The sequence below is a fragment of the Belonocnema kinseyi genome, chromosome 7, assembly GCF_010883055.1.
Source record: "Belonocnema kinseyi isolate 2016_QV_RU_SX_M_011 chromosome 7, B_treatae_v1, whole genome shotgun sequence".
In the NCBI taxonomy this organism is placed as follows: Eukaryota; Metazoa; Arthropoda; class Insecta; order Hymenoptera; family Cynipidae; genus Belonocnema; species Belonocnema kinseyi.
The window spans coordinates 113,215,854-113,235,966 of NC_046663.1; the positions used below are offsets into that span (position 1 = coordinate 113,215,854).

General features: G+C 31.2%; 2 protein-coding genes across 2 annotated transcripts in view; one reads left to right on the forward strand and one right to left on the reverse strand.

Annotated features, from left to right (window-relative positions):
* The first annotated feature begins 722 nt into the window (after nucleotides 1–722).
* LOC117175891 (F-box only protein 9) lies at nucleotides 723–8,113 on the forward strand. The gene is made up of 7 exons (XM_033365716.1): nucleotides 723–866; nucleotides 1,714–1,926; nucleotides 2,082–2,393; nucleotides 3,396–3,559; nucleotides 3,638–3,829; nucleotides 3,982–4,219; nucleotides 7,039–8,113. Exons 1-7 carry the CDS (start codon nucleotides 864–866, stop codon nucleotides 7,225–7,227), a joined length of 1,311 nt encoding a protein of 436 aa, XP_033221607.1. The 5' UTR covers nucleotides 723–863; the 3' UTR covers nucleotides 7,228–8,113.
* LOC117175892 (progestin and adipoQ receptor family member 4) overlaps nucleotides 7,944–20,113 on the reverse strand; it is a 41,141-nt gene continuing 28,971 nt past the window's right edge. The window contains exons 3-6 of the mRNA XM_033365717.1: nucleotides 16,478–16,581; nucleotides 16,245–16,271; nucleotides 14,904–15,041; nucleotides 7,944–8,849 (exon numbers count right to left, since the gene is read on the reverse strand). Coding sequence (XP_033221608.1) covers nucleotides 8,622–8,849; nucleotides 14,904–15,041; nucleotides 16,245–16,271; nucleotides 16,478–16,581 — 497 coding nt within the window. The 3' untranslated portion in view covers nucleotides 7,944–8,621. The remainder of the gene's footprint in view (nucleotides 8,850–14,903; nucleotides 15,042–16,244; nucleotides 16,272–16,477; nucleotides 16,582–20,113) is intronic.

Genomic DNA, 20,113 nt, shown 5'->3' on the forward strand with positions numbered 1-20,113 from the left:
ATTAAATTAGTTTGAAAATAATGAACTTTTTGAGATGCGTAATCTAAAGTATAAACAAATATATAACATCTAACTTGTAATATAGAAGAAATACTTAGATATATGGATAACATAACCTCTCAAGGCACCTGAGGAATTGTACCTTTTAACGCGAATGAAATGAAGTATCATCCACCTAAGGAGAAAAAAGAAAATTCTTTTCGGGCTGAAAGCAGAAATAAATAAATGCAAAATATCGACATCATATCCTGTATTATGATAATATCCGTTTTTATATTTCGTATATACATAAGCACTAAATGAGAACAAAAGAACCCTCTCAGGGTACACAAAGTTACATGTTCAGATCTTATATTCGTATGAAATAATGATTTCAATGGTATTTTCAATAGAAACACCACTACAATTTTCACAAAGTTAATCTTAACACGACGCGCTTTCACAAACGGATAGCGTCAGCAGTGTCCGCTTCTTGCACCTTATTTGAATATTGAGAACTTTCACAGGTATTGACATTGATTTACAATGTAGCCATAATTCATGATTTTAAATCTTTTGAGTGAAGACCGAGACGCTAACGGTTGCTATGGTAACCAAGATGGCTAAAAGTGGAGGAGTGCGAATGGGGACGAAATTGGGTGAGCTGATGGCTAGACCGTGTATTCTTAGATCATGGAGTTAGGTCTTCTTATTATGCCTTCGTGCTGGCTACCTTCACTACCTTCAGGTTCAGCCGTTCCAAAAATGGAAACCATGGCGGCTGTTTTGCTGTCAAAGACGTGCTTTTGCTCTTTGGTTCGATTTTCCGACCGAGAGTTTGTGCGTTGAAACAAAAATTGAGAAACTCTGGATACTTGCCAAGAATGGTACGTCAAAATTATTTATATACTTTTATGATTCAATGACAGTTCACGGTTTTTCGACTGTCTCTTGATTTAGGTAACCTAACCTTTACATTGTTCAAAATAAAACTGCGTACTCTTCCCGTACTCATTATGTGTTTACTACTTCTTTATATTCTAGAATTTTTAACACTGAAAAGGTAAAATTATTAGGAATTTTCATATTCGTCTAATTATGTCTGCTTTTGTATGTTACTTATATAAGTGAAATTTTAACATTTTTTTCCAAGTTTACTATAACGATTGTAACCGAAAAACAGTTCTGTAACATATTTTATATCAATTTATTGTAAAAATTACATGGAATGTCACCTTAGGTATTGTTTCGCAAAGTTTGAGATGAACAGGGAATCGATTGATGCATTAGATTTATATAGAGTGATTTAATGCATACGTTAGATTTGTAAGTTAATTCCGTTTTTCATCATTTGTTCTTAATTTGAAATTTATTACTTCAAATTTTACTTCTCATGACGATTGAAACCATCTAAAATTATGTATTTAGCTTTAGAGTTTAAAAAGATCGTAAAGTTGAATACTTTGTAACTTTGAGATCGTCAATTACGCATAACGCAGCCAAATCCTAAATTTGTCTCATGTAAGATCATGTACTTAGGTAATAAATAGTTTTTAATTGAAAAGACCCCGCAAAAGATACATGGGAAATAAACTATATTCATGAATAACCTCAAGCTTTGAAGTACTAAATAGTAGACAAATATTTTAAATTGAAAAAGAATGATTCTTAGAAAGAGTCAAATCAAGAAAATTTAACAACAACTGGTGCAACTATTTTCGTTTCATATTAAAGGAACATCGTGACGCATCTGTCGATGAAGAAGTTGAAGGTGGAGATGACGAATCTTCATTATTTTCTCACACTGAAGATGCCCTGGCTTCTTTCAGAGAAAAGTGGCAACGAGAACTAGAAATATCTCCCAAGCGAGATCCTTCCAAAGCTCAGGTTCAAAACTCGTTGAGCTCCAGTACTGCCGAAGCTGAAAATACTTCCATTGAGAACAGGGTATTTCAGATTTAAATATAATTAAAACTGAAAAAACTATTTTTTTTAAGTTGCCTCCTATTTCTATTTTATCATATTTTCTCATATCGTAAAAGTTCAGTATTTTTGTCAATAATTTATCAACGTACAAACTTAAAATAAAATATTGAATTCAGGCAAAGAGTCTTTTCCTAAAAGGCATCGAACACGAGCAGACTGGAAAATTGTATGAAGCAATTCAGTTTTACAAGCGGGCTGTTCAATTAGTTCCTGATATTGAGTTCCGTCTTTACGAATCGACCAAAGTTAAACCTCAAAGGTTTGATCCTAATGAAAGAAATGATCAAATAAATAACGATAATTGTGCTGTTAACAAGGAAGAATATGAGGAGACTGAAGACGAGGATGATGATAGCGATCTTTTCTCCAGACTTTCGAGGATTCTCAGTAGAAACCAATGTGTTTGCTTTCCTTCATTTCAGCAAAGTGTAACAACGCCTTAATTTTTAATTGATAATCATATATATTTTATAGAAATTCTATATCACCATGTTAAATAACCTATCTCAAAATGTTATGTCTAAAATAACCCGTATAGCGTTCTTCGTATAAGTTTTAAAACAACCACTCTGTTTTGTTGAGTGGAGTGCTCATTTTCATACGCATACCTTATATCAATGCGGCAAACAGACAAGTTTGGCCATTCCTTTGAATTCCTTTGATTTCTTTAATTTCTATGTATTCTTTATAATTCTGTAGAATTGTTTGGAATGCTTTTACACTCGTTCAAATTCCTTGAAATCTTCGGGATTCCTCCGAATTAACTGAATTTTATTTATTATAATATAATTCTCTGCTTTCCTTGAATTCGTGAAACTCTCGTAACTATCTGAACTCACTAAAGTCGTACATATTCCATAATTATGTGAACTTCTTGAACTCCAAGTTCTTAACAAAGGCTAAGGACTTCCAAATAATGTAAAGAATTCAGAAGAGTTGAAGGAATTAAGATAATTTCGAGAAATCAAGTATTTTAGAGAATTTATAACATCTAGAGAATTCAAGAAATTGAAGTCATTCACATAATTCAGAAGGTTTCCAAGGAGTTGAAAGATTTCATAAGAATCTGAAAGATTTTGACAGCACTCCAAGCAATTTAAAAGAATACAGAGAATCCGAAGAACTGCAAGTACTTCAAAGGTATTCAACGTGAATTCGAAATAATTCGGAATAATATGCTAAACTAATAATTACTAAAAATCTCTGCTGTTTTCCGCCTGAGCACACTAAAACAAGGGACCAACTCAAAAAGCACAGTGGTTCTTTTAGACGACGAACTCCAGAGTGGTAGTTTTAGACAGGCACTCCGAGAGAGGTTATTTAAACATCGAGGTTTGGAATTGAGCTAGTTTCAAATGAAAAGTGTTGCGTTCAGAAATTTAAAAATGCAAAAACTGTTCTAATTGATATTTCTGAAATTAATATTTTAGACAACTCATATATCAGCTTTACCTATGGAAATCGTGCTCTATATCCTTAGATGGGTTGTTTCCTCAGAATTGGATTTACGATCCCTTGAAATGTTTTCAAGAGTCTGTAGAGGATTTTACATTTCTGCTAGGGATGCAGAGATTTGGAGGCTGGCTTGCGTTAGGTTTGTTACATTCTAAAATCCAAATACTTTTTATAATGTTTAGCACTCTATTTTTAATAAGATTTCGTAATTATTTAGAGTTTGGGGCGTGAATTGCGGGAGTTTTGAACCACAATACAATTCTTGGAGAGAAATGTATTTACACCGACCCAGGTTGAGTTATAATGGATGTTATATTAGCAAAACGAGTTATATAAGGCATGGAGAAAATAGCTTTCAGGATCAATTTTACAGGCCTTGGCATCTTGTTGAATACTTCAGGTATTTGAGGTAAGTTGATTTATCGAAGATAAATTTCTCTAGGAATTTAAGCAGATATTTCATCGTTTTAGATTTAGAATATGTCTTAAGAGAAAAGATTTGAGTTCTAAAAAATAAGGTTGCACTGTTTACCATGCATGAATTTCCTTTTCGCCTGGCAGATTTTTTCCAGAGGGAAGGGTTCTGATGTTGACATCAACTGAAGATGCCCAAGTCTGTGTGAATGCCCTGAAGTCTCGATCTCCGAGAAATGCAGAAGTTTTGATCGGCCATTATCGACTTAGAGATAATTGTGTCACTCTCATTCTTAAGAAGCAAGTTCTCAAAGGCAACAACAACGTCTACAGGCGCAAAAGACGAGAAGTGTCACACGATAGTGGAGAACAAACTTACCACGCCGTGAGTACTTATTATATCCTCATTAATTGATTATCTCCGCTAAATTGTATTTGAAACAGATTAAAATGCTTCATAATTTAGACGCTCACGGCATTTTTCGCGAAACGCATAGATTGGCTCAGTAATAGGCGTGATAGGGGAACGCCGATATTTCGGGCATGCGCAGTAGTGATTCCTGTATATTTTTAGGTTATGTAACCTGATGTGTCAAACTAAAAATATACAGGAATTACTACTGCACATGCTGAAGATATCAGCGTTCTCTCATCGCTCAAATTAGTTACATCTATGGGAAGTAATTCTTCGCTGGAAAATTCTATCTACCTAAATTATACACACGAAGTACTATAAGAAGACCGCACGCCATGTATTTCGACTGGCGCCAGTTCGCGATCGCCTGTCAGAGTTTTATGCCTTCCCAGATTGAAGCTTCCCTTCAGTGAAAATTAGAAATTGTCGTCTTCTATAGAGTATCGAGTGTGTTTATAGGTTAAGTTTGGTTATGTCAAGTGTCAGTTGGTGTCACGCACGCAGTCATAATGCTGGTATAATTTATATAATTATATGAATAATGCTATTAAAACAAGAGGAGGAATATAGAAACAATAGAACGAAAGTATACATATTGAGAATTTTACGTCTAATCTCAGTAAAAAGGCTTGCATTAAAAAATATTGAAAAATTTCATTCATTCAGTGGTAACGTGAGAAATATTGAATACTTCTGGATCCCGTTTTTGTCCTACCATTTTAAATATCCACGGCAGTTGAAGTTAGCTCTCAAATTGAATACCTTTCTGTACCTAGCGCTGACAATATTTTGCTGAATACCATAAAGCAACCAAGAATTAGACAAATTTTAATCCCTTTTAATTTAGCAAATTTTGCTACATTTATTTACTGTTTTTCGAATAATAATAATAAGGCAAAAAGTTTTTTTAAACATAGCGTCGGTCAGTTTACGATGTCAGGATCAATATCCACACAGAAGGTTCTGGTGAAAAATAATTTTTTAAATTTTTTATCATGATTTTAAATTTTTTCAGTTGATAATATTTGAACAAAGCGAACATTTGACGATAAATAAATGTATTCTTACATACAATCCTACTAGATTTGACAAATTTCATGCTTTTGGAGCGCGATCTAATGCTTCAAATGAAAATAGTGTTTTTAATACAATCGAGGTTACGTCTGGCAGCTCCGATCGGCTTAAACAGGGATTGAAATCTTATAATTTTCGCAGCCTAATGAGAATTAAAAAACTAAGGACAGAAACCGCATTCTTAGGGATTCAAATTTTCTAATACTTTTTAATGCAAGGCTTCTCACCGGGATACCTCTCTCTTTCTGTGTCCTACTACCCGAATCACAGTCCATACAAAAACAACTCGACATTATTGTATCGATTATTATGTAAGTTTTTAGCACTTACACTTTGCACAATCATTTTTTTCCACTAAACAAACAGTTTGCAATTGCACAACGGAATTAATAGGTTATGTTTATACCGTTTCAAAATTTACATCACATGTTCTCGTAGTTCCTGGAGTTTCCGCACGTAGCCCTATCATATGGAAAGACATGAAAATTGGAGGACAGTCGATCGCGATTGTGGGCTTTTTCCGCCATCCCCGCTATAGGCGTGCGGTCTCCTTGTAGTACTTCGTGATTATAAACATAAAACGGATTCTACGCATTATTATCAAATAATAATTACGAAGAAAATAATTGAAATAGTCTCGCGATTCTAGCCATTCCATATTTACGTATTACCTACCGGCTTGCCCTAGCACTCTCGAATTTAATATCATTGAAAACAGTAGAAATAAGTGTAAATTTTTTGGTGGTTTGATTCAATCCCGAGAAATAGAATGTGGAAGTTTACAATCTCAACGCTAAAAAGAGCTGAATAAAAATAAAACAAGTTTTCATTTCCAGAAATTTTTACTATACTATCCAAAAAAGAAAGGTATATGTGTAGGATATTCGCATAGGGCAATTTAAAAAATAAATTAAATTAAAAAATATATATTTTTTTAAATGATTTATTTCAGAATATATTAGGTTCATTTAAAAAGAAGATCTTATCAAATTTTTCATGCTAAAAATGTATCTGAAAGGGTTGTGGAACGTTTTGAACCTGTGAATATATGCTAGATATAAAAAAGGGAAAAAATGTATGGAATAAAAAAGATTTTAAATAATCTTTTTACATTAAAATGAATCGACTTTCGATGATAGTTTAAAGACTAAATATTAGGTAGAAATAAAATTGCTTTGCTTTATAAATATAATGATATGATTGATCGAAATGATCAACAATTGAATAACAAATAATCATTCTTTTTTGAAAAACAAAAATTACTTTTCTACGGCCGTGTGAACATATTCCAAGAAAAACTTCTATCGTATTTGAAAACTTTTAGGAAAAGAAATATCATTAGAAAAGAGTTTTTAAAAAAGGTAAGAGGTTTGGTATTTAAAGAAGAAGAAGATATGATATAAGTAAAAAGAGTCAGTTATCTGGTTTTTAAATTACAAATCTTTTTATTACTATATAAAAATTAGAATTTGAACAAATCCTTCAGTTCCACTTTGACTGCTCTTATTTGCAATTTAGTTTTTACTTATTTCAAATGAAACAAAATGTCAGCTCTGAAAGCTTGAAGTTTTTAATTTTATTGAACAGGTAAAACCTTAAAAATGAACGGAATTTTTTCTTGCACGTGAGTGGCCACTCTGACTTTAAACTCGTTTTCAGCAAACGCTTATTTTCTCCATTTTGGAAAATTCACAAATATTTATTTCTGCTTTCAGGAATTCGAGATTCAAAATCACCATAAAAAAGTAAACTCGCAACTAACATGGCTGACTTATAAAATTTATACTAAATACAAAGACGGTGATGAGGTTACAACGTGCTTGAGTCTCGGCATGCGTTATCCTCCGTTTCGATTTAATCGAGTCAAAAGCTACACTCAGGAAAGCGAGGCCCCTTTACAGTAAGGCAGTACTTCGCGTGTGAATCTAATATTAATATAACAAAATTTTTTTCAACACTTACTGTCACGAGTAATCTATTTTTTATCTACGGCCTATCGGTATGTTCCATCGCTGTTTATAATATCGCTATCGTATACAGGAAACACTGGAATTATCGATTAAGGTCTGAAGTTAGAGTACAAAGAGCATTTGCAAAAAGTTCTGTGCTAAAAATTCAGGGGATATAGTCCATAGTCTATCAGTTTATGTTACACTAAAATATCCGGAAAATCAATCCAGGTTATTGGCAAAGTTAGATTTAATTAAAGTACTGTCTAGTCTTATGGAACTTTCCCTATTGCAGAAATTTCTGTAACACTAGCCCGGTGCTTTACTTGCAAATTAATCTTACGGAAAATTCCATAATGCTAGAAAGTGCCTTTTATTGATTATTAATTTTTTTGTTAAGTTTTATGAGGAAGTAAAATAGTTGGATTTGAGTTAAACTAAAGATGTGCTAGAAAAATTTGATTAAATCTAATTCTGAAGTGCAGTGAAGTTTGTAAATTACTTTAAATGGCTAGTGGTAAAAATATTTGAATCGTGTGTGATTGCTGCGTACAATTTAGTGTCCTCTTCTACTGGCGAATCTTAACAAAAAAATCTGTATATATTATGTCTACAATTATGCTACTGCACATATATAGAATAGTGTCTGTACAGTAAACAAACTCGAGAAATAGTTTCAATATTTTCAAATAATTTTATTTATCCAATAGTGTGTTTCGGTATGTTAAACCATAGGATTGACTGCTTAATCAACCGAAACAACTTCGGACCTTCACCTTGTACAATATTTGGGTAAACACGTGTGTGTAAGCATAAAATAAACTTATTTTTGACGTGCTAAGAACATTTCTCGCTCTCTCTCTCTCTCTCTCTTTAAAATCATGGTCCTATTTCAAAATCTTTCAACGTTGATGTAAAGTCGTCTTCATCTGAAAATATTCTCTCAATACTCGATAACCCTGATATGTATCAAACTTATTATTTTCACACGTATAATCTTCAAACGTCTTATTTTCAAAGGTAGAATCTTCAAATAGATTATTTTCAAACTTATGTTTTCAAACTTAGATACTATTGCTAATCTTATTATCTTGAAGCTTGATCCTCTCTCGAGTAACTCTCGCCGATTTGTTCCAATCTCTACTTTTGTTCAAATTTTTCTATTAAGGTTGGACTTCCGTCCACGAACTATACAGTTTTCTAGTAAAGAGTTATGAAACTACAGACTGTTTTCTGGATTAGTTTTCTGGCTTTTCAAACAATTACTGCGAGAGGTACGTCGTCGTAGGAGGCTAAGCGGTACTATTGAAAAATCACAGATTACAGCGAAGAGCCTCTTCGCAACTAGATCACAGTTCCTCGTGAATGGAAGAGGCCAAATCGAGACCCGTGCACGAGGATGACTCCGCCATCCACTTTAGATCTTGTATGGTCGCTTCGTGCATGGAGCACACTGCCAGGACAACCATGACGTGCATTATGTTGTGGGAATTGAACAGCAGGTCCAAACTGCCTGGCATCCACTTTTCCGGAATGCGAAGAGCTCCAATTATCGCACCGACGGCTGCCACGAGGTCCTAAAATTTAATATGAAACTATAAAGTCAGACCTAGAAAGTAGACCAAAATGAAAACAGTACTGGGAAAGTTAATCAAAAAAGTAACTAAAGACAGTTATAGTTTCTTCTTTAGATATTCCAGAGAGAGTTTTGAATGTTTTAATAATTACATTTGTAAATTTTTTATTTTGAGAACTTTCAAATGTGATAGTATCACTAAAAATGCAAAGTTTGAATGCTTTCTAATTTTGTTACGTTGAATTAATACAAGCATAAAGTCTTTTCCAGGGCGAGCTATTGACTGTGAAGCTGGAAGTTTTTTTGAAACAGAAAAACCGGGAAATGTTAGCGTATTTATTGACATTAAATTGCAGAATTTAAGGCACTTCAAATTTTATAAGTGAAACTCTGTTTTAAATACATATAAAGTTTTTAATTAAAGGCGTTTGGTTTTCAAACATATGATTTATAATGTCTAATTATTATATTTTTAATCTAACTAAAATTATTAAAATTAAAAAACTGAAATTAATTTCAGTATTCAAGAACATATTGTCATGAAAAATATCTGAAGGGTGTCACGGTATGACCATGTAAGTTCCACTTTTTTCCAAAAAATTCTCTAAAGTTCCATCGCACATTGTTCTATACGAATATGAATATAAATTTCATACAGTGTAATTTTTTATTTATATTGCATCAACATTTGGGTCCAAACAGAACCAGTTAAATTCAGACTGATTTTTTTAACAGAATCAAGTGATGCTATTTCTTTTTTCGTATCCTCCACTTTTAAACAAATTGTTTGAGCAAATTAAAAACATATTTTTTATAATCTAGTTATTTTGTCTATTAGTTTTGAAATAATTGTATGGCAAAAGAGTTATTTGAAAAATTGAAAAAATTGTGAATACGATATTTTTGATAACAAATAAATGGTTTCTGGCATTTCTCGAAATGCATTTACATATTCAGCCCATTTTAAATTTCGAATAAAAGAAGCATGATTTACGGTAATTTAAGGGTAATTTATGTTAACTTGCCATAAATTGTACAAAATGCAATTTAAAAATGTCTATAAATTTCTGGAAATGTATTGACATTTTTGGCCATTCATAGTAATTTTACAGTTGAATATGGTAAATTACCTAAAATTAAGTTTTAAACATTTGGATAAATTTTTGGTAATTTATGGAAATATTACAGGTAATTTATGGTAAATTATCAAAAATTAAATTGATAAATTTCCGAAAATGTATGGAAATTTTCAGCCATTTATGGTAGTTCATTATGGTAATATGGCCATTTATGATAGTTTATGGTAGATAGGTAAATTGCCATAAACTACCCAAAATTCAACTTTAAACATTTTTATAAATTTTTGGTAATGCGTGGTAATGTTACACGTAATTTATGGTAACTTACCTGGACCGCGAGCTACGGCTGTCGGAAGTGGACGAGGGGATAAAAATAGAGCACAAATGAAGAAAGTGCACCTCTCCTTTTCTAAGGATGGTCATTGGTTGTACTCATTTTCCATCTGCTTTTATTAGAAAAAGATCAAGTCACCAATCGCCATCCTTGGAAAAGGAAAGGTGGACTTTCTCGATTAATCCTCTCTTTCTATTTCCTGGTCCACTTCCTACAGCCGTAGCCAGTGGTCCAGTACTATATGTCAATGCCATAAATTGCCCAAAATTTAATTCAAAAAGGTCTATAAATTTCCAGAAATTTATGGTAATATGAAAGATAATTTATGGTAACTTAAGATAAATTACTCCAAATTCAAATTAAAAATGTCTATAAACTTCCGACAATTCTGGGTAATTTACGGCAATTTTAATCAATTATATATGGTAACTTTCCGCGAATTACCGCAAAATTCTATTATCTGCAACAAAAATTTCTTTACAGTTTTTACATTGATTGGACTTATTGGGTTAATCATCGTAAAATGCGAGCTCATAGATGTATAATTGTCATTATTCACATCTGACGTCACTTTTCACTCCCTATTATTAAATAAAATATTCAATGCAATTGTATTTTTTTATACTCACCATTTAAATACCCTAAAAATTCTTTTGTTTATAAATAATTCAAAATTTTATTTTTAAATTCAGATTTAAATTTATCTAAAGTATATCTAAATTATATAATTGTTATAATTACATACAAAGTTATATCAAAAGAAAGCAATGTAAAATATTAAAAAGTTCTTGGGTGTCATTACCTAATAGTAAAAAACATAATCAATTTTAAAATCCCTAATAACAAGTTTTTCAATATTAAAAGTTTCAAAAATTGGTAAATGGACTTAAATAATTGATTAAATTATTATATCGAACATATATAAGAAAAAAATTGCATTTTAATAATCTGTTAATACAAATGCAAAGATTTTTCCCCTTCAGTTGTGATAGCATTTTTAAAAACTTTTCTATTGAAAATTACTTATAATTTTTAATGTTTTTTGCGAATAATTCAATTTTAAAGGTTTATAATTTTAACAAATTTACGTTTTGAACGGTAAAAATAAAGCAAAATAAATTTTTTTATTCTAGACAACTTTGTGGAATCAATTTTAATTTTTTTATATGTAAACAAAATTTTAAATTCTACAATTTAAGCAGCTTCGACTTTGAAATATTCAATTTAGTTTAAAGTAGTATCAAATTGAAAATTATTTTCAATTAAGTTTTTTATTTTTTCTATTTTCGAAATTTTATTCTGAAATAATTTGATTTACAGATACTCAATTTTTAAAAAAAAACTTAAATTTTGAACACTTTGAATTTATTTCTGACCACTTATTTTAATTATTATCAGTATATATATTTTAAATTATTTAGTATTATTAATGTCGATAAAGTTTATTTGTGAACAATTATCGACAATTGCTTAGTTCAAATAATTTAAATAAAATAGGTACTTTGTATTTCAACGTCTGTCAAGTTATATCAGAAAAAAGGTTTCCCCGAGCCCTTCGAGGTGGATTTTTTTTTTGAGGAGTCATAAATTTCATCTCAGTTTTCCGTAAAAAAATTGGTAGATCTTGAAAAAGGCTAAGCGATCATGGGTCACGCTGTACCTGTGGATGGTGGAGACTTCTGTCCTAGGGCCTAGGCCTAAGGACCCAGTGGGCACACTTGGCTTAAAGACATCCTAAAGACGTCTTTTTGTGGACGTCTTTAGGCTTTTACAAAAAGACCTCATGAGGTTCGGGTTAAGGATGTCTTTAAAATATCCTATGTCTGGCATTTCGTGGACTTTAGGATGTCTTAAAAGTATATCCAGGGCACAATGACGTAAGGATGTCCCTAGGACATCTTTGCAGCGTCTTGTATAAGATTATTATTATTCGAAATCAACCTTACAAATATTTCGGCTATGAGATTTCTCTAAGTTTTATTGTGAAAATATGAACGAAACCAAAAACATCCCCTAGAGTAAGCCCGAAACTGTTCTAAAAGTGGAAAAACCGTTTTATCATAAATTTGTAAATTACACGGAGATATCATAAAGTCATCATAAAGGCATAACGAAGACATCCTATGTGATGTCCGTTCGAAGTTTAAGTTCAATGCGCATAGGAACATGTGAAATATGAAATACCACAAACCCAAAATCGGTAACGTGGTCTTTTTTAGGATAATTATGAAACCCTTACTAGGATAACTAAAAAACTATAATATGCAGGATACATTACAATGTGAATTCGGAAATTCTAATAAATTAAAAGAATCAAATTTCTTTAATGAATTACTTTTGAGGACTGCGAGCGCACACCGGCGAATTTCAGTTTGCGCATCTCATCCTAGTCGCACAACGACTTTTCGTCAGTGTTGCTCGTTGCTGCCAAGCCGCACAGTCGCCATCACTTTTTTTGTCAAATGTCCACGTGTTGAGACCCCCTTAATCCGAAAATCAGTTTATTACAAATGTGCCTGTCTGTCCGTCCGTGGATGGTTTCTTTTGTTAGCACGATAACTTTCGAAAGAATTGACTGATTGGATTTCCTTTGGTCAATTCTTTTACTATTTTAAAATGAAGGTCAAGTTCATTAGGCAGCCATTTTGGATACAAATTCAAAAAGCGAGGGTATTTTGAACATTTTTGAGACCACTTTTTTCAAAATTCAATCATTTTCTGTGCGTCCTCAGGATGTTATCAAGGATGTACTGAGGACAACCTACGGACGTCCTCAGAATTTTATAAAGGATCACGGTGTGTCTAAAAGAACTTTAAATGAGAGTGACAAGATTATTGTATTGGTTTTGTGTAAAATCTGACATGGTCGGTTTTCATCAAATCTCCACATTTTGAGACTCCCTGAGTCAGAAAAAACTATTTTTATGAAGGTGTTTGTCTGTCTGTAGTCTGTAGTATTCTGTAGGCACGATAACTTTCAAAAGATTGATCAGATTGGCGTCTGCTAAGGCTCACTTTTTCAGGACCCAAAAAGAAAGAACGAGTTCGTTAACCAGCCATTTTGTATAAACTTTTTTAGCATCACAACTTTTGAAAATTCTATGTTTGTTTTTCCGTAGTATTCAGAAACACGAACAATTTATCTCAACGACTTTTTTCAATAAAAGCAAAATTATTAAAGTTATAGCATTTTCAAACACCCAAAAAAAATGATAATTAACATTTTAAGTCAAGCAACGCACGATATGAAAATAGTGGGTAGAAAAAAATGTTGATTTTTTAAAGCCCTACAATATTATTCTATTTCGACATTGAATTTCATACTCCTAATGGCTCACATTATACTCACAATGTCGTAGGACATATAAAGACGTTTTTAGGCCGTCTTTTTGATGTCCTGATGCCCACAGGGAGGTCTTTTACTTTTTAACGTGACAAAATAATCATGTCTCTTATAGGTCTTTTTGGGGCGTCTTTAAAGCAGCCCTGTGGACATCTTTGGGACAACTTTAGGCAAAACATAGAACGTCTTTAGGACGTCCTATAGTTCTCTTTAGAACGACCCCAGGAATTAGACGCCAATGTACAAGAATATCCCAGGACATGTAAAGACGTCCTAAGGACGTCTTTAGGATGTCCCGGTGCCCACTGGGAAGTAAAAAGTAGAGCTTTATCCCCGCTTCATTGGCGTCAAAAATGACTGAAACCATGCATATGTCATAAAAAATCTTATTTTATTTTATCTTAATGAATTTATTAAATTAATTTTTCATTTTGGTGCATTTTACTTGTCTCGTAACAAATTTCTGTTGTTTCACTCATATATTTTATGTTAATGAGAGTTTAAAAAATCAATCTTAAACATGACATGTTCCAAATTAAACGGATTCAATCAGCAAAGTTAAAATTCGATGGTTCAATATTCAAATAATTCAAAATAGAATTATCTTAAATGAGAAGCCATGATAGTTTAACAATTTTATTTTATTGTGAATAGTTGAAATTTGAGAGTGCCCACTTATCAGTGACCATTGTTTAATTACTTAATTTTGTGTTCTAAAGTTACAATAGCTAAATTTTAAAAAGAATATGTCACAGGGATAATATCGTTAGGCCTCCTAATCAGAAGGATCTTGTACTATTGCCTGATCGATCCGGTCAGGAACGTTGTTATTATATATAATAAAGCATCATAGTAAATATAGCAACCCTGTTAGATATTAAAGGCAATTACAAGCAAAACTTTAGGTATTCAAAAATTCAAAACAGGTTTTCAGTTTGTGAATTTACAACTTTTCAGCATGTCTGATATTCATAAAATAATAATGTAGAAGTATTAAATCTACACGTAACTTTAGAGTGAGGGCAACTAAAATTGTAATTATATAACTTTTTCCTGTGGCAAATTTTCAAGTAATTCCGTTACTTGTAACGAGTTACTCCCCAAAACTGAAAAGAAAGAATTTCAATTTTAAAAAATTACTTCTTTGTTCTAAAGTGGAATGAAAATTTTAATATATTTTTTTAATTTGGAATATTTTTATTACTTAAAATGAATCGTATAGTAGAAAGATGAAAAAACGAGGATGTGGGAATTTTAGGGGCTTACACTAATATGGTAGAGTAATAATCGGTTAGGTACTTGTAAAATGACGTGCTGCATTGCATTAGGATTTCCACCACCGATACCAAAACACCTTAAACCCAAAACCAACATCCTCATCCCAAATGCAGGAAGAAAGCAGAGACGCCTTTGCCATGGAGACTTGGCTATCATTGCCTGGAAGCATTTTATATAAATGTATTAATATTACTTTTCCTTCCGTTCTAACGAAATGTAACATTGCAGATTAGGATTTGGAGTATGTATTGAAAAAATTCAATTATTTCCTATAGACTTGTTAATTGATGTTTTCTTTACATAGAAAAACGTTTCACTTCGATTTACTCAATATCCGATCGTAATAGAAGAATTCTATTTACATATTCCTACTCGTCGCCCAATATACAGAAGTCAATTTTCTGATATCTGAATTCTCTTTCAAAATATTGACCAGTATAATTTTATAATAGTTTCAAAAAAATACTTGACTTTCTGCGAGTAGTACCAAATATTCGAATAATCAAAGTTTTTAGAGTTCTGATACTCTTTAGTGTTTGCATATTTTTTGAACATTTCTATTTTTTAATAGTAATATTTTGATACAGGCTGAACATTTTCAAATTTTAATTTGATATTTTATTAGAGTATATAGAATTTAAAAAATCTGATTAGTAATTTAAAAAAATGTGGCCTTTCGCAAATTGTTCTCAAATCTCGGATCTAGACATGCTTTATTTTGCCAAGTTTTACTTTCAACTTCAACCTCCCTTAAAATAGTTGAAATCTGAAAGCTCCCAAATCCAGACACTTGTATAACATTAAACTTTCAAATGAAGCATAATAAATTTTAAACACTTTTAAACAGTAAGCTTGAAACATTCAGGACAGTTTCAAATGTATGTTAAGGTTTTCCATTTTTCATTCAATTATAATTTCTTTTAAGTCAGATATAATATTGTTTTACTTTTCTAGATGAAAGTCTAGTAATTTAATTGAAACGATTCTGAATTATTCAATGTAGGCACACATACATACATAATTTTGAAAATTTTTAATAAATAATGTCCAAAGATTCAAAATGACGTGTTAGAATTTCTGACATTATTTAAATTAATTTTTTTTTTATACTCATTGACGAACTAGCTTCTTCGTATTAATTAAATTTTTTTAATGTATGAAACACATAACAATAAAATATTTTACAAGAATGTATGAGTTTACTAAAGAATAAACATTTATTTTTCAAAATAATCCCACCAGCTCTTATAAGAATAGTTTAAAATCAAATAAGCAAGTCAAAATACATCAAGTAAAAGTATAATTATAATTTTAACAAATGAACTACATATATACACATTTATACACCTGTAAAAAATCTACCTTGTCGAAACAGAAAAGATTTTGCAGCTGAAAGGAAACAGAAAGTTTGCATTTTATAAATATAGCAACAATTGTAGTTTCATAGACTTTAAATTGCATTTTTTAAAGAAGTATTTACAGTAGTCAAAAAAATTGACTAAATAAAAATTTTTAAATCTTCAATGAATTAGAATTTTTTTCAATTTGAATCATTTCACTTTGTTTTGTTATAGTTTTCTAGATTAAAACCTTACTTTCCAAAGACCCCACAGACTAAAAATGCAGTAGGTTGAGGTGCAACAGTACTGAAGAAAACCTGATGAGCAGTGAACCGATGCTGCTATCATCGGCAAAGCTCCTAAGAAAAAGAAACATTAGGATTAATAATACAAAAGTTCTAGGAAGAAAGCAATCATAAAATTATTAAATTATATTATTTTATATGGTATAAATCATATATAATCATGTATTTGCGATAAAAGGTGGCCGCTACATCGGGAAACCAGAATTTTATTCAAATTTAGTGAAACTCTGAGACTGGGCCGGATTTGGGGCTGAAAGAGGTGGGGAATTACCCAGACAGAGTGCCGTTTTGTAGAAAACGTTTTTGTTTGTTGAAGCCTGAGCAATCGCCGCTCACCCCGCGAAGCTCCTTTTACTCCTACTTGCGGCGCGACGTCAATTCTCGGAAGGACTATATCAGAGGGCCCTATCTTTAGGGTTCACTGTAGTTCAATTTAAAAAGCTTTTAATTTGCATTGTTCGAAACATTTAAGCTGAGCAAAAGAAGTTATTCAAAGTAAATGTTGAAACCAGTTAATGCCTTCTGTTCGGTTCTCAACTTTGAAAATTTTTTTAAATTGCCGTGTGGTTTAAAATATTGTAGCAATTTTGTTGTAAGCAAAGTTTTGTATAAGAAAAAAATATAAAAAATGTGTGCACGTTAAACTTTCTTTAAATGTGCAACAAATGTTCGAACTTGGAATTGCTTTAGATTAAATAGAAGACATATATCATCACTTTTTATAATGATAAACTTATTCGTGCTTTTTGAAGCGTAAAAACATCGTTTGAAAAAAACGTAATTCACGATTCTGAATCATTTTAAAAAGAACGAAAAAGTTGAAAAAAAAAGAAATTTTAAGATCGACATGGGTATACAATTTTTTTTATCGCCAAGTACACGGAGAAAAATGGATGTTCCAAGAGTAAGATTGCAGCACCTAACATGCTGTTATTCATGCCAAACATTGAACATCTTTTTGAAATGTTAGGCGTGAAAATATTTTTATGTTAAACTGAAACACATTCACATGTTAAAACCGTCCGAGCGCATGCGCATCATACATTGCAATTTCGCGATTATATTTGACGGCTATATATTTTTAATATTAAAATTATTGAATATTACAATTTTGAAACATTTCCAAAGAATAAACCCTGGCGGACCGAAGGAACCGAATGGAGCCTCTACAAAGTACCCGTAAAGACCCCAGTGAATCCCCATTCGGTTCCTTTTTAAAAAACTAAAAAAAAAAACAGCAAGATAAACTTTTAAACTGTTGAAATTCGGATTCTACGTTACATTTGCTATCAGAAACTCACGGAGTAATTGCAATACTTTTTTTGTAGCGTTAAAAAATTTTTAAAATGTCATTAACTTCTGCTGAAGTGACTTCAAGCGCAACCATGATAGCTCAAGTAGTATGTTGCGCGCGAAGTTTAAAAATAAAACTATCTCTCACTTGCATCACAGCGTTGTTGTCTGAGGGTTTCCACTACGTGGCGCTAGCATCCAGACAAAATTCTTAGTTACCGACGGAACGCTTATTAACTGCTACTAAAAGAAGATGCACTTGAAGTCGCCTTCGGCCCATGTAAATGACATATTTTATTTTTTAATGTTTTTAACACTGCCAGAAAAAGTATTGCGATTACTCCGTGAGTTCCGAATGCAAATTTTAACGTATAATCCGAATTTCAATAATTTAAAAGTTTATTTTGCTGTTTTTTTTTAGTTTTTTAAAAGGGAATCGAATGGGGACACAATGGGGTCTTTACGGGTACTTTGTAGAGGCTCCATTCGGTTCCTTTGGACCGACAGGGAAAATTAGATGTCCTTAAATAAAATTGAATAACGACTTTTTTCGGTCTAAAGAAGGGAACAAAGATCTTATGTTTTAGGTTTATTGACTTAACACATTTGATAAAAGGTTTATAAATTTGAAATAAAATTTGAGTTTAAGTAACTCAAAATAGATAGAATATTTAATTCAGATTAGAGATCATTCCTTCTCCAATTACTTACCCCCTTTTTATTTTAAATTAGAAATATTGAATCAACTTGACTGAATGCATCATCTGATCGACATTTTGTACCCTTTATCTGTTTTTCGTTCGTGTGCGAACATTAAAGTTCAATTTAAAATTCACAAATAAGTTATCAATTCATTCATTAAATGACCATAAATAAGTAAACACCTCAAATATTTACAGACGCTATTTGAAATAATCATATATGTAATATCTCGGATTTTTTAGTTGAACCTTTTGGATGTTAGAGGATAACATTTCACTTTTTAAGACATACAGATGCTAACATTGAACATCGAGGCTGTTGTCCTTTAGTTAAACATAGAATATGTTCACCCTGAACATCTGAATGTTATGTTTGAACTTCCATTATTCTTCGTCTCAATAAATTTAAAAGAAAATAGGAGATATTCAAACAATTCTAACATATTTTTGATTGAATCTTCTACAAATACTTTCTTTTATTTCTAATTTTGTATAGTAGTTTGCAGAAAAAAACTTTCTTTGCAACAAATTCGCCATAATATTTAGCCCATGGGAAAATATTTTTCAATTTTCAAAGTAAAAAACCGAATAGAAGATAATAAACGAATTTTGAAACTTTTTTTTTGTACTTCTTTCGAATGTCGAACCGCAACTTTTCTTGCTCACCTCAGATAATTCTTTTAGTTTTAGAATTTTTAATACGCCCTATTATTCACTTTTAACAGCCTATTTCTAAAATTGTTTCATCAAGATTGGAAGTTTCTGACTTGAAACATTAAAAATGTTGTGATTTTGTAGTTGAAACGTTTAAAATTTAAGTGCTATTTTCAATAAAAACGAATAAAAATTAATAAATTTGAAATTTAATGTTAAAAATTAAGCAATTTCAATTTGAAAGTGATCAAAACAGAAAAATTTCAAAATAGTGCAAGAAATTATATATCATAATTTCACATTTGAAGTATTACCAAACTTAACTAGTCTAATTAAAGGGTATTCACACTGCACGTTTAGAAATTGAAAAATTTTAGTTGAAAAATATTTTATTTTGAAAACGTTCATATTCCAGATAATTGCTTCAAAGTGCATGATTAAAATTAGATAAATTTTAATTATACACTTCAAATTGTATATAACAGTACAATTTTGAAAGTTTTCTACTTAATATCTACAAGAGTTTTTAAGTCTAAAGCATTTATTTCGTAAGAACTTAACTTTAAAATCCTATAATTTGATCGGTATGGAATTAAAACTTTGACAAGAAATTTTATTTTGTATGTTTCACTTCTGAATAATTCTTTAATTGTGAATGTTCTTTTTGGAATTAATAAATTTCAACTTTTCTCAATTTGAATTTTTTTTATTTTGCAAGTGCTTTTTTGAAAATTGTACAACATTAACTAATATTACATAAATTGATTATAAACGTAATATTATAAATTATTATCTTCAAGTTATTTCTTTAAATTTTTGAATTTTGAAAGCATACAATCTTTACCAGGTGTATACATATGAAACCGGTATTGCCATTTAGCGGCCAGTAGGCACACTTGTAGGCACTGTCGGAACTTACCATTTGTGCTAATTGGCGT

What these genes read in the sequence shown, in the direction of transcription:
- LOC117175891 (XM_033365716.1), top strand. An exon ending in TTCCTTCATTTCAGCAAAGT is followed by an intron (nt 2,394 to 3,395) that starts GTAACAACGCCT and finishes TTAATATTTTAG; the next exon opens with ACAACTCATATATCAGCTTT. An exon ending in GAATACTTCAGGTATTTGAG is followed by an intron (nt 3,830 to 3,981) that starts GTAAGTTGATTT and finishes TTCGCCTGGCAG; the next exon opens with ATTTTTTCCAGAGGGAAGGG.